The sequence below is a fragment of the Chionomys nivalis genome, chromosome 1 (genome assembly GCF_950005125.1).
Source record: "Chionomys nivalis chromosome 1, mChiNiv1.1, whole genome shotgun sequence".
Classification (NCBI taxonomy): Eukaryota; Metazoa; Chordata; class Mammalia; order Rodentia; family Cricetidae; genus Chionomys; species Chionomys nivalis.
This window is the reverse complement of record NC_080086.1, coordinates 27,665,813-27,680,856: the sequence shown is the minus strand read 5'-3', so window position 1 is coordinate 27,680,856 and position 15,044 is coordinate 27,665,813. Positions and strand designations below refer to the sequence as shown.

The following is a 15,044-nucleotide window of genomic DNA, read 5'->3' as shown; positions in this document are numbered from 1 at the left end:
GCCCAGCCAGAGATAAGTACGTGAAAAAGAAGGGAAAAAAATTGGCTTGGGGCTGGAGGGATATCTCAGTGGTTAAGAGCATTGGCTGCTCTTGCAGAGGACCTGGTTTGATTCCCAGCACCCACATGGCCGTGGCTCACGAGGTAACTGCAGTTCTTGAGATCTGATGCCATCTGTGGACTCTGAAAGCACCAGGCACCGAGTGGTACACAGACAAACATGCAAGCAAAACATTCATATATATATAATAATTTTTTAAAAAAAGAAAATGTACTGGAAATGTGGGTTCTTTGGTAGACTTCTTGCCTCGTACAGCCTAAAATAGGCCTTTCAATGAGTTGCACCACAATAGGACACCGCACAGATGCTTGTAATTCCAGCTTTCAGGGGGTAGAGGTGTGAGGGTCAAAGGTTCAAGGTCATCCTTTGCAGCAGAGAGTTCAAGGCTGGGCTGGGGATATTTTGAGATTACATTTCAATGGGGGGGGGTGCGGGGGAGGCGGTGTCCAGGTAGCGGTACACGCCTTTAATCCCTAATCCCAACACTTACTCAGGGGCAGCGGCAGGTGATACCTGTGAATTCAAGGACAGCCTGCCCTAAAGAGGAAATTCCTGGATGTCCAGAACTGGATTTTTTTTTTTTTTTTTTTTTTTTTTTTTTTTGGTTTTTCGAGACAGGGTTTCTCTGTAGCTTTGGAGCCTGTCCTGGAACTAGCTCTTGTAGACCAGGCTGGCCTCAAACTCCCAGAGATCCGCCTGCCTCTGCCTCCCCAGTGCTGGGATTAAAGGCGTGCGCCACCACCGCTCGGCTCAGAACTGTTTTTATTGTTGTTTTTGTTTGATTATTCCACACGCGGTTTCTCTATCACCTTGGAGCCTGTCTTGAAAATCTGTAGACCAAGCCGACCTCAAATTCACAGAGATCCACCTGCCTCTGCCTCCGAGTGCTGGGATTAAAGGAGTACACCACCACCCCGGGCCAGCAGGTGGATCTCAAGACTAACCTGATTAACCTGCTCTACGCAGCCAAGGTTACATAGTGAGTTTTGTTTCCAAACCAAAGCCAACCGAACAAAAGAGGTGCTGTCTGACCGGTGGTTCAGGAGAGCAGGACTGAACACCTGGGGGTCCCACCTCGGAAAGGCAAGAAAATGAAAGCCAGTGCGGTGTCACATGTCTGCCTGTAATCCTAGCATTTAGGAGGTAGAGACGGGGGACCAAAAATTCAAGACCCAAATTGAAAATAGGAAGTTCAAAAGTCACCATTTAAAAAAACAAAAACCAGAATTAATATCTGGGGAGATGGCTAAGTGGGTAAAGCACTTGCTGTACAAGTGGTGAGGTCTGAGTTCAAATCCCCAGGACCCACATAAAAACCATGTGGAGTGACTGGCGAGATGGTTTAACACTCAAGAGAACTGGCTGCTATTCCCAGACCCAGGTTCAATTCCCAGCACCTACTGTCGGCTCACAATCATCTGTAAATGATGCCATGTTTACTATGTGGGCATTTTCCACACTGGTACACAGTCATAAATGCAGACAAAAATATATACGTTAATAACAATAATGCCAGGTGGTGCGTGCCTTTAATCCCAGCACTTGGGAGGCAGAGGCAGGCAGATCTCTGTGAGTTTGAGGCCAGCCTGGTCTACAAAGGGAATTCCAGGACAGTCAGGACTGTTACCTTTGGTTTAGCTTCACAACTAGTTCTTTGAGACAGGAGACGTGTCACAAAGAAGAAAATAATTATGTCAATTAAAGGATGTTTAAGGGCTGGTGGTGGTGGCGCACGCCTTTAATCTCAGCACTCGGGAGGCAGAGACAGGCAGATCTCTGTGAGTTTGAGATCAGCTTGGTCTACAGAGAGAGTTCCAGGACAGGCTCCAAAAGTTACAAAGAAATCCTGTTCAAGGGAATGTTTAAGGGAACCAAAGAGATGGCTCATGGGTTCAGGGCCAGCAGAGGACTGGAGTTCCCAGGATCACGAAGGGCAGCTACAAGAAACTGTAACTTCAGAACCAGAAGATCAAATATCCCTGTCCAGGCAGACACACATACTCATACTCATGTGCACACATGCACGCGTGCACACATGCACGCATGCGCACAAGTGCACACCCACACATATACTACACACACATGTGCACACAAATTTAAAAATAATAAGAAAAAGCAATTGTTAAATTTAAGTTGGTGGAGCACAGTGGCACATGCATTTCATCCCAGCATCTCAGCGCTCAGGAGTCAGAAGCAGACAGATCTCTGTGAATTCAAGGCCCCCTCGGTCTACACAAGAAGCTTCCAACGCAGATCTTTACTGCTAACTCTGACCAATTTTCTTTTTTTTTTTTTTTATTTTATTTATTATGTATACAATATTCTGTCTGTGTATATGCCTGCTGGCCAGAAGAGAGCACCAGACCCCATTACAGATGGTTATGAGCCACCATGTGGTTGCTGGGAATTGAACTCAGGACCTTTTGGAAGAGCAGTCAATGCTCTTAACCTCTGAGCCATCTCTCCAGCCCCTCTGACCAATTTTCTAAGTTTGAATTCTAAAAGCCTATTTTCCTTTTCTTTTTTATCCAGTGCACTTTCCCAGACACCCCTGACTTTGGTCCCACCCCTTATCTCTCTCCTCCCAGCTGCTCCCAAGATTTACAGCTTGCTGGCTCCATGGTTTTTCTTTCAAACCTAATAAAATGGCCCTCTAGGTTCAAAAGAAGTCTCTTAAGTGTGAAACAGTGGCTCCCACTTCATTTGCATACAAAGCTTTGGCTCTCCCTTCTCTTTAATAATATGATAAGTATCAACTTTTATGCCTTGTTTATTTGTTCTAGAATAACAGCTCTCAAACAATACCAAGTATAGTCTGTAGTGAGTGTGTGTGTGTGTGTGTGTGTGTGTGTGTGTGTGTGTGTGTGGTCAACATGAGGATTGTACCCAACCAGGGCCTCTTTATGCTAGCTGGGAGTCTACAAAAGGAAACTTGTTTTTGTTGAGACAGAATCTCTCAGTCCATACCCTGGCTATGATTCTCTCTCTCTCAAAGGTCGAGGTTTCAGATGTGAGCCACCACATCCTGCTTCAAGGAAAGACTCTGAAATACAGATTCCTAGTCCTTAGCACCTCTCTCTAACACAGAAGTTGGTGCTCATGGTTGGTGTGAGAGCCTTTTCTAGAGTTTAGAGATGCATGAAACAAAACAGGCTGATGGTGGGGAGGATGGGTCAACAGGGAAAAGACAGACAGATGGTAGATAGATAGATAGATAGATAGATAGATAGATAGATAGATAGATAGACAGACAGATAGATGGACAGATGGACAGAGAGGCAGATAGACAGTTGATAGACAGATAGATAGACAGACAGATAATAGATACAATATTAGCAATATAAGAGAAGTAAAGACAGGCACAATAGAGCATTTAAGATGCAGGAGAATCATGAGTCCCAGGCTAGCCTGAGCTACATAGAAAGATCCTAAAACAAATGAAAACTGAAAACAGCTTTCACCCAACAATGAAAAGGGGTGGCATTCAGAAGGAAAAATGTAAGAAAGCAGAAGAATTCAGGTATGTTTTTTATAAAATAACGATTTATATTGTGTGGCAGTGGGTGAGTATGCAACCTGTTGGAATACATTCTCTTCTACCTGGGGAGGGGGCACTGCAGGAGAGGATATGGGGATATGGCCTTTGATGAAGAGCTCAAGCTAAATATACCTGCTGAGCTATCTATGGAGACTTGATCCTCCTGTCTTTGAAGTGCATGGATTCAGACTTGGTACCAAGGTGTTATGCAGTGCTCTGAATCGAACCCAGATCCTCATGTGTGCAAGGCCAAGTACTCTAGCAACTGAACTGCATCCCCAGGTCCACAAAACCTTTTTCTGAGGTTTTAAAAGCAGAAGGGTTAGGATCTGTAATTTTCCCTCAAATGGTTAACTTGCTGGAATTCCCTTCCAAGGTCCATCTCTTAGTATTTCCTTTCTGCTGTCTAGCCCATCTGGAGGACTCAAGGCTTTGGATTTCTCTCCTCTGCCCCACCTGCGTGGACCCAGACACTGCACATCCCACCCCCTTTTCAGTACTGATCATACAACATTAAGTTCATCTCTTGCTTCGGTTTTGATTGTGCTTTGCCACTCTGGGACCTCACTCAACATACCCCTCCTCCACCCACACAGCCTGTCCCAACCAAGTCAGGCTTCAAGACAGTCTCCACCTTATTCAAACTGCTCCCCTGTGTAAGGAATGTGGCCAACCTGGCATTTGATGCCAGCCTCCTTTGTCTCCTGGGTCTTCCACCCAGAGACTCTCACCCTGGACACAAAGAGGCAGGACAGGGATGGGGGTTAGGGGCTGATTCATCGAAGGCCCCTATACAAAGATCCGTTCTGCAAGGAGCTGTGCTTCCTGTACCAAGCCTTTGCAGAGGTTGGGGTAAGGGCAAGGATTTGGTGGCCTTGACCCCATGGACCCAGAGGCAGGAACTAGGAACCGGCTTCAAACGTGAAAAGTCCAGTTCTCAGTACCTCCTCCCAGAGGAAGGTCAGAGAAGACAAAGAGGTGTTTACCGAAATCCTGGCTCCCTCGGGACACACCGACACACCTATCCTTACCAAGTGCTTTCTTGTTTATAAACAGAAGTCAGTTTTTGGGGTAGCAGAGTGTGCAGCTGTGGGTAGAGGGCCCCATAGTCCAGTAATGAGAGGATGTCAGGGTACACAGCCAGCCCCTTGTCCCCCAACAAAAGAATACGTAGTTATTTTAAAATTTAAGTGTTGTGAACCAGGCAGTGGTGGCGCCCAGCACTCAGGAGGCAGAGGCAGGCAGATCTCTGTGAGTTTGAGGTCAGTCTGGTAAACAGAGTGAGTTCCAGGACAGCCAAGGACACCTAAAGAAACCCTGTATCAAAAAACTAAAATAGGGGGCTGGAGAGACGGCTCAGCAGTTAAGAGCATTGCCTGCTCTTCCAAAGGTCCTGAGTTCAATTCTCGGCCACCACATGGTGGTTCACAACCATCTGTAATGAGGTCTGGTGCCCTCTTCTGGCCTGCAGACACACAGACAAAATATTGTATACATAATATTGATATTCTGAACATTCTGTTCATGCAGTGCCTAGTGGAAAAAAAATCACACCAGAGCCATCTTGTTCTTAGTCCAGTGAGCCGGTGAAAGGCAGAACAGCACTTCCCTTGTTGGATCATTTCTACTCTGGGGCTTGTAGTCCATCTGTTCATTCTTTAAAATATTAATATCTCACCCACCTGGCGGCAGTGGCACACACCTTTAATCCCAGCACTCACTCGGGAGGCAGATCTCTGTGAGTTTGAGGCCAGCCTGGTCTACAGAGCAAGGATAGCCAGGGATATGCAAAGAAACCCTGTCTTCAAACACACACACTTTTAGAATTTACATACACACATACACACCCACACATACACACAAAATTCTAAAGTGTTATTTCTTTTTAAAAATTTCCTCACCCCTAAAAGTTGGTGGAGGAAAGAGAATGGCGTTAAAACAGTAAATCTGAAGAGCCCGAGGGAAGAGGAGACAATTCCAATGTCCTTTTCCACCTTCTTCCAGCTGGGTGTTGACAGAGGTCAGCCAGCCACATTAGTTTATATTTAGTAGTGTTCAAATGAAATAAAAAATGATTGCTTTTAATTTTATCGTGTTGCCTACCAGATTAAAGTTTAAAAAAAATCTCAAAAAAGAAAGTCATTCACACTTAGTGTTTTGTAATATAAAATTCACATAGAATCTCAACGAGTACCCACTGTGACAGATAGTCTTGACATGATCAATGTTATGAGAATACAGCATTTTCTCTGTATAACTCCTAAAACACACAACAGGTACTTCCCTCTCTATCCACACACACAGAAACAGACTTAACAAGCGAGGCTAGAGCTATACTCACTCAGTTGTGTAAAATAACACTTATCTGTGAACACGACAGTGCTCAGCAAGCCTCCAACTTGGGGTGGGAGAAGGAAGATCAGAGTTCAGGGCCAGCATCAGAAACGTAGCGAGTGTGCGGCCAGCCTGGGCTACATGCAACTCTGTTTCAACCAAACCAAATTAAAAGATAAAATAAATTCTTTAGTTTGTTTCTTAGGAGGCTGAGGCAGGAGGATTGCAACAAATCTGAGGTCAGCGTAGGCTACAGTGAGACTTTGTCTCAAAACAAAACAAAACCCCCCAAATGTATTTAAAAAAAAAAAAAAAAAAAAAAACTCCTCAAGTTGTGGCTGGCTAGCATACTTCCAATCCCAGCAGTGGGGAGGCAGAGGCAAGCAGATCTCTGTGTGTTTGAGGCCAGCCTGGGTGAAACACTGAGCTAGTAAGACCCTGTCTCAAAAGCAGAACCACCTTGGGCATGTTAAAGGTACAAACCTGCTTACTGAGGAAGGAGCCCATGAGTCTCAGCGAATCACAGAAGTGCAAGAGTCTCAGCGGGTCACAGGAGCCCAAGAGTCTCAGCGGGTCACAGGTCCTTCCTTCAGACTTTTGCTTCAGCATGGCATTTTGGGCTAGAAAGACTTGTCTAACTCCCCACCCCCCCACCCCCGCCCCAAGCGAAAACTAAAAAAGAGCTAAGTGCTCTTTCTAAAAAAGAGCTGAAAAGGACCACCATTTTAAAACAGGGACTTGGACAAGTTCTGCGTATTTTATGATGTCTGCAGGGAGAATGGAAGAGGCCATAGCCCCACTTGAGACGTCCAGGGATGGGGGTGCAGCCACGGTTTAACGGTGGAACATGATAAAGCCACAAGAAGCTTTTTTTTCTCCTTCCTTCCTTTCTTCCTTCCTTCATTCCTTCCTTCCTTCCTTCTTTCCTTTCTTTCTTTCTTTCCTTTTTTTTTTTTTTTTGTGTGTGTGTATGTCTCTAGATTAGGTGACCCCATTCCTTTTTCCCTTCCCGCCTCTGTCTGGGTCACTCTGCATTACAATGTCCTTGGTGAACCTCGCGGGTGGTATTAACTGTGAATTCACAGGGACGGTGGGGCGTGGGTGCTGGGGTGGAGGGGCAGGAGGCGAGGGTGTGGGCGGAGGAAAGGGGTCTGAGGGGGAGGAGTGAGCCAGGACACTGGAATCTACCACCTTTTAAATTTAGAGCCTTGAACTGTCGGCCTTCTACAAGGCTGAGCTTGTCTCTTGCTTTGTTGCTGGGTAGACTGAGGCTCGCTTCCTTCTGGCCTCTTGATAGTATTACTCGGGACGTATTGATTTTTTTGTTTCTAAGATCTTTCCCCCTTCAACATTGAGCCTTACAGTCTTAGCCTTGTTGTTAAAAGCCTTTTTTTATTTTTTTTAAAAAAGTCCCTAATTCTTTTCTTTTCTTTTTTTTTTTTTTTGCCGCTACTGATTTCTGGCTGACATGAATGTGGATCCCCCTGGTCCCCACAGTCTGCCTTGTTATGACGAAGCAGAAGCAGTGAATGATGGAGATTTGTCACCAATGCCTGAAGTTCATGATCCTGAGGAGAACAATTCTTGCTTTCAAGTATCTGTTGCTGAGACACTCCAAAAAGAGATCGGTAAGTTCAATCCCCCAAGAACCGAATTAATGAGGGGAAGAGAAGGAAGAAACGGGGTGAAGGGTTATCGCCTCTTTACGAATTGTAGTCCATGATCAGGTGTTATTATCAACCTTCTGAACACCCCTCTTTGAAGTGTTGCTGGTGACACCAATGTCACCTTCTAGTCTCGAGCTGTCCTAGAGACCAGGAACACAGAGTCAGGCAATTCGAGGCTCTTATGGTGTGAATTTGAGACCCTAAATGTTTTAGGCTCTTTGGAGACAAATATGTTGCAATAATTTAGCAAGGTGATTCTCTCATCTTAACAGTGCTGGGCATCAGGTGTCGTGGGTGGTGTTCTCAGCAGCTGGGAGACCTAACACCCCAGCTCACTGACGAGTACCGGGTTTTCAGTGTGCGATTACCTTGCAGTGTATCCAAATGGCTTCTTTTTCCTGAAGAAGTGGTTGGCTTTTCTCTCAACCTTGGGAGGGAATGTGGGTGTCTCTTAGCAGCCTTGTACTTGTGAGCATGGCAACTAAACCTCAGTTCCTCCTACTGAGCCGCTGGGGCCAAGGTCTGGGCAGATTCAACCCAGGACTGCTACAGTGAGTGAGTGTGTGTGTGTGTGTGTGTGTGTACGCGCGCATACGCAGTATATGCAGACCCTATTACAACAGCACACCCAGGCCAATGACCACTGTCACCTCTTTTCTGAGCTTTGGGTTTAATATTTGTCATTTGGTTGGTGATTTTGTTGTGGCAGAGTGCCGGGTTGGGGATGAGCCGGTGGAGGGGTGGAGGTGGGGGACATCCTTTGCAACCAAATTCCAGATGTGTGTTTGGTGAATGTCCCTAGTGCCAGTACTTTCCATTTAGAAGCTGCTTTAAGGCCGGTGTGAGGAAGAAACCGGCAGTCCGTCGTCCTCAACTCAAACTGTGAAGCCCAATAGAAACAGGCTGCCTACACAGGCTGCAGCACTGCCGGGCGCTTGCTTCACTTCTAGGCTGCCGAGTCAGGGTCGAGCAGCGCGTCACCCGGGGTGCTATAGCTAGGGAATGCTGGGGCAAAGCTGGGTGGTGGTTCTGGGTTCAACCCTTCGAGTCTCAGAAGAACCACAAAATGCTTGGCCTTGTGGCACACAACTAAAAACCTAGCAGTGGGGCAGGGAAATTGGGGACTTTGTTTTACAAAAAACAAAAACAAAACCCAGCTGAAGACCTAGAAGGTCAAGGACGAGAAAAACAAGTCATTTGTTCATTGGAATTTTGCCCTCGTATTGATAATTATCGTATCGATAATTTTTTTTTTAAATTTATTTATTTATTATGTGTACAATATTCTGCTTCCCACACACCAGAAGAGGGCACCAGATCTCATTACAGATGGTTGTGAGCCATCATGTGGTTGCTGGGAATTGAACTCAGGACCTCTGGAAGAGCAGTCAGTGCTCCTAACCTCTGAGCCATCTCTCCAGCCCCTCGATAATTTTTTAATATGTATATATTTATTTATTACGTATACAATATGCCTCTATGCCAGAAGAGGGCACCAGACCTCATTACAGATAGTTATGAGCCATTATGTGGTTGCTGGGAATTGAACTCAGGACCTCTGGAAGAACAGCCAGTGTTCTTAACCTCTGAGCCATCTCTCTAGCCTCCTCTTATCGATAATTTAAATGGCAGACTGTTTTTGTTTTTGTTTTGGGGTGAGGTAGGGTTTCTCTGTTGCTTTGGTAGCTTTGGAGCCTGTTCTGGAACTTGCTCTGTAGACCAGGCTGACCTCGAACTCGCAGAGATCCACCTGTCTCCGAGTGCTAGGATTAAAGGCACACACAACAAGCCTGGCTTTTGTACCAGCAGAAGGAACCACAGTCACAGTAACATCTGGAAACAGGCCTCTTTTTTTTTTTTTTTTTTTTTTAATATTGGGAACTAAACCCAGTGCTGCACATTGGTAATGGTAAATGATTTTATTTAACCTTGGAAATTTCCTTCGATAACATTCAGTACAATGGATTTCTTTATGACATTTTCACGCGTGCATGTTAGTTCATTGATATGTTAGTTCAGGTATGTTTCTTGTCATATAACTAGACTAGAACTCATCCAGTGGTAAAGCACGGACGGTCCCAACGGGGTTCGACTCCCAGCACCGTGCAAAAAACTGGGGGAGATAAAAGTTCCTAAAATCTGATATCTGGGATTATAAACCAGCACTCAGAAGGTAAAAGTAGGAGAATCGAGAGGGAAAACAGACTGTATGCTAGGCTGTTGACTGCTAAGTGCTTTTGTTATTAATTAATTAATTTTTTTATTTTATCTGTACTGGTGTTTTGCCTGCATGTCTATCTGTCTGTGAGGGTATCGGATCCTCTGGAACTGGAGTTACAGATAGTTGTGGGCTGCCCTGTAGGTGCTGGGAATTGAACCCAGATGCTCTAGAAGAGCTGACAGTGCTCTTAACTGCTGAGTCATCTCTCCAGCCCATTTCTTTATTTGTTTTTTTAACTGTGGCTGGTCTCAGCCTATGTCAGCTTCTGGAGCAGCTAGACTTCCGGTGTGTGCTGCCTCCTCACCTCCCCACTCACTGCCAGAGCTCACACTGTACGTAGGTCACAGTCCTAACTGAGAGAAATTAGGCTTTACTCTTACTTAGATTTAGGGCTCTGACGATGACTACTTTGACAATAAATATGTTAAACCTAAATAGTATCTGGGAGGTTTTTATTTTGTTTTGCTTTTTTCTTTTTTGAGACAGGGTTTTTTTCTGTAGCCCTATCTGGCCTGGAACTTGCTTTGTAGACCGGTACCGCCTGGAACTCAGATCGGCCTGCCTCTGGTGTGTGCCACGGTGCCCGGCTGAAAATGTTTTATTAACAAACTATCTGTTTATTCCTATCAGGCTCTCCTTGCCCTTTTTCTGTGGACCCATCACCTCAGGACAGCTCTGATGCTCCTAACAGTCCCATAAAGCTCCCTGCTCTTGAGTCTGAAGAGGGCACTGAGAATAAGGCGGAGGACAAGGTCCTCACCAGGAAGCAGAAGGTCCGGACTGTGTTCTCTGACACCCAGCTGTGTGCGCTGAGGGACAGGTTTCAGAGACAAAGGTACCTCAGCCTCCAGCAGATGCAAGAACTCTCTGCCATTCTGAACCTTAGCTATAAGCAGGTAGGGTTGGTTCTTTCCCACCGGAATATAATATAACAGAACGGGGCTGATTTGCCAATGGGTGGAGTTAACACCTGGACACCTCTCTAACCGAGGGCTATCCTTTCTCATGTTAAAAACCATACAGTTAGCCGGGCGGTGGTGGCGCACGCCTTTAATCCCAGCACTTGGGAGGCAGAGGCAGGCGGATCTCTGAGTTCGAGACCAGCCTGGTCTACAAGAGCTAGTTCCAGGACAGGCTCCAAAACCACAGAGAAACCCTGTCTCAAAAAACCAAAAAAAAAAAAAAAAAAAAACCATACAGTTATGTGTGACTCGTGGTTCATATATTGTCCCCTTGAGTCCCATCAGTTACTTTATCTTCTACTTCATTCCCTGCACCCACCTCCAGCTCCCAGGTCACAGTCTCACAAGGCAGCCCCGACTGGTCTGAAACTTAATGTGTAAACCAAAATGGCGCCACGCTCACAGGTCTGCCTGCCTCTGCCTCCCGGTGCTCAGATTAAAGCAGTCCTCACCACACCCAACATTTTATTATTTTAATTTGAACTAAGCATGACGGCACATCTCAGCATTTGGGAAACAAATGAGGCTCCGTGAAACGCTGATTTTAAAAAAGAAAAACCAAATGAAGTAATCTTTTCATCAGCACATATACTAAAACTGGAGCAGTGTAGAGAAGTTCAACCTAGATTCTTTTTGATCTTTTTCAAGACAGGGTTTCTCTGTGTAACAACAGCCTTAGCTGTCCTGGCACTCTCTCTGTAGACCAGGTTGACCTCGAACTCACAGAGATCCACCTGCCTCTGCCTCCTGAGTGCTGGGATTAAAGGCGAGCGCCACCACTGCCCGGCTGTCTGCCTTTTAATGGTAAAGTTACAGGCTGAAATGAAATGAATGAGAAGGCAGTGTGTGGCCAAACTCTCAGCACCTGAGATGAAGACAGAAGGCTCGGGAGGCCAGGCCAGCCTGGAGCTCAGCAAAACTCTCTCATAAAAACAGAAAAGAGCAAGGTGATGGTGGCACACGCCTTAATAGGGTTCATGTGGATAACTGTAGTGTATGTGAGGCCCTGGATCAATCCCTAGTACTATTCCCCACCCCAAAGGAAAAAGAAAAGAAAAACTGAAATTTGTCCCCTGATCTCCGTGTGTCCCCCCTCCATGCTAATAAAAAATAAACAATACTATTTTTAGAATTTATGAAGCTGGCTCATCTGCATGTCTATGTATACGGGTGTTTTGCCTGTGTGTATGTCTGGGTATCGTGTGTACAGTGCTCATTGGAGGTCGAAAGAGGGCCTAGGTCCTCTGGGACTGGAGTCATCACGTGGGTGCTGGGAATTGAACCTGCGTCCTCTGGGAGTGCTCTTGTCTGCATGTCTTAAATTTTAAAAAGCCCTGTCACTTTCTGCAGGTTAAAACCTGGTTCCAAAACCAAAGAATGAAGTGTAAGCGATGGCAGAACAACCAATGGCCGAGGCCTGGCAGCGGCGTGACTCAGGTAACTGGGCGAGTGACTGGAAGTTTTACACACTTTGCTTTTTCCCATCCCCCCCACCCCCTAACCCCCCCACCCCCTGCCGCATATGTCAGCACCATCTGTGAGCCACCCACCTGCGGGTTGGGAGCCCATGCCCATTTCCCGGGAAAGTAGTCAGTGGATTTGAACCACCGCTGTTCCTTTTCAGCCCTGTCCTGTTGTGTCTGTCTTCCATCAGTCCTGTTGCCCTTTCCATGCCCTCTCCCTGCTCAAGTGCTCTTTCTGGTGGTGATTGTTTGGTTGGAAGTATCACCCCAGCCCCTGGCATCCATATACCCAAAGAGCCTGGGGTGTGAAGATGGAAGCTTCACCCCAAGCCCCCTACCCCCGAGAAAGCCCACCAAACCCTCCTCAGAGCTGCTCAAGACCACTCCCACAGGGTATTTACACAGCAACCCAGAGAACAAACCGGTGGTTTCCCAATCTTCCTTCCCCATCTCCTCTCTTAGGGCCAAGAAGGCCACCTGGGACCGCTAGTATCCATTAAACCTGGGCTGTTTCTAATTGGGTTTGATTTGGTCTGATTTGGATTATTGCATTGGCAGAGAGGTATCGGGTGGCAAAAGCTTTTCAGTGATCTTTTTTATTTTTTGAGATGGGCTCACATAGCCCTGGCAGTCTGGGATCTTCCTGCCTGTCTCAGGAGTGTTGGGATTGGAGCATGTGCCCCCATGGTGATCTTTTTCATATTTCTTTGGCTTATGACTTTAAATTTCCTTTTTCACTCATTGAATTAATCACCTCTTCCAGAAGGGTTCTGCATTTGTGGAGTATCCCAGCCTCAATTCCAGCTATCCCCAGGGCTATCTGAACACATCCGGAAGCCTTCCAGTGTGGGGCAGCCAGACCTGGACCAACACTTGGAGCAGCCAGACCTGGACCAACCCAACTTGGAGCAAACAGGCTTGGAACAACCAGGCCTGGGCCAATCCAACATGGAGCAGCCAGGCCTGGACCAACCCAACTTGGAGCAACCAGGCCTGGACCACTCAGTCCTGGTGTTCTCAAACTTGGAATAGTCAGTCCTGGAACACTCCCTTCCATAACTTTGGGGAGGATTCTTTGCAGCCTTACATGCAGTACCAGCAAAACTTCCCTGCCTGTGATGTGGAGGCGAGTTTGGAAGCCCCTGGGGAAGGCCATACATATTTTAGCACCCCACAAGGCTTGGAGCTACTCCTGAACTACTCTATGAATATGCCAGGGGAGGCATGAGGAGCGGACAACCCAGTTTCAAGTCAGGGCAGTGGCTGAATTTCTTCTATCGGGGATTTCAAAAATTTCAAACTGGTGGCGTTTCTTGAGACAGGGTTTCTCAATATAGCCCTGGATATCCTGGAACTTATTCTGTAGATGGGACTGGTCTCAAGCTCGGAGATCTCTCTGTCACCACCACACCAGGCTTCTTTCAAAGATTTTTATATATTTTTACTTTTATTCTTTTGGTGCCAGAGAGCAAATCTAGGTCCTTGAACATGCTGGGCAGCCATCTACCGCTGTACCTGCAGCCTCTCCATTGTCTTAGAGCTATAGAACGTTCTATAGTGTTGTGCTGGAGATTAACCTAATGACTCGGGGACACTGACTTGTCTCTTCCTCTCCCCCACATTCACACACACTTACCCACCCCATTGCTGGCTTATCTTTTCCTTAGAAGCTTGGGTCTTGGTGTGTGTGGTATGTCGATTTGAGGGGTGGGGTCTAACTGGAATCTGAAGGAGGTTGGACTAACTTTGAGTGTCTTTAGGATGCAGAATCTGAAGCAAAAGAATAAAGCTTTATTCAGATACAAAGGGCCGCTCTAGAGGATGAGACAAAAGGATCATGAGTTTGAGGCTAGCCTGATACACAGTAGTAAGCTCAAGACCAGCGCAGAGATGATGTCTCAACACAATAAAGAAAAGCTTTGGTTGAAGGAAGACTTTGGTATTGGCAATTAGGAGATTTACCTGTCAAGTGTGCTTTGTTTGACTGCTGTATTCCTATCTGTAGAAAGATGTTCATATTTGACAGCTCCATGATGAAGCAATGCCTGCTTGACTATTCTAAAATAAAACACTAACTTGACTTGTAGTGTTCTCTCTGTCTTGCTTCCACCTAGTGGGGTTTTTGGTCTGTGAGGCAGGGTCTCATGTAGCCCAGGCTGACCTTAAATCTATGTTGCCAACACTTGAGGCTGAGTGGAAGAATTAAAAAAAAGTTTAAGACCAACCAGACTGCACAGGCTTTGTCTTTAAAACAAAAAAGCAAAAAAACCTATCACGTGACATGGTGCTCAAGGTTGGATCCTACTGAGTTTTGAGTCCAGCCAAGGCTACTTACCTAGTGAGACCCTGTCGCAATAAACCACAGCCCAGGATGAGCCGGCCCAATGTGGCAATGGCCTTGCCAAGTCTGACAGTCCTCTCTGGATCCCTGAAACTCACGTGCTGAAATGGGGGAGAACCAACTTGTGAGCTGCCCTCTGCTCTCACCTGTGCACACTGACGTACTTGTGCACACACACCAAGTAGATATAAACTAGCCTGTTGCAGGAGGTCCTTCCGCTCCTCCAGCCAATAGCCGCTGAGAAACCAGTCCATTGGGGGCGTGGTCTCTCTTTAAAAAAGCGGCCACTTCCCTCCTCACTCTTCCTGCTCTGCTTCCTGCGACTAGACTCCCTTCCTGATTGCACAGAGGGCTGTTGTCTGGGACGGTGATCTGTAAGTTTTTTCCCTTTTCCCCTTTAAATAAATAACCATTCTATTAATCATAATTCCAAACTAGCGTGGGATTGTTTGTGACTT

General features: G+C 46.3%; 1 protein-coding gene across 1 annotated transcript; it reads left to right on the top strand.

Moving 5' to 3' along the window:
- The first annotated feature begins 7,400 nt into the window (after positions 1–7,400).
- Positions 7,401–13,473, top strand: Nanog (Nanog homeobox). Its single transcript, XM_057762438.1, has 4 exons — positions 7,401–7,560; positions 10,451–10,716; positions 12,133–12,219; positions 13,012–13,473. The coding sequence occupies exons 1-4, from the start codon at positions 7,401–7,403 to the stop codon at positions 13,471–13,473; spliced, it is 975 nt and encodes a 324-aa protein (XP_057618421.1).
- Positions 13,474–15,044: the final 1,571 nt, after the last annotated feature.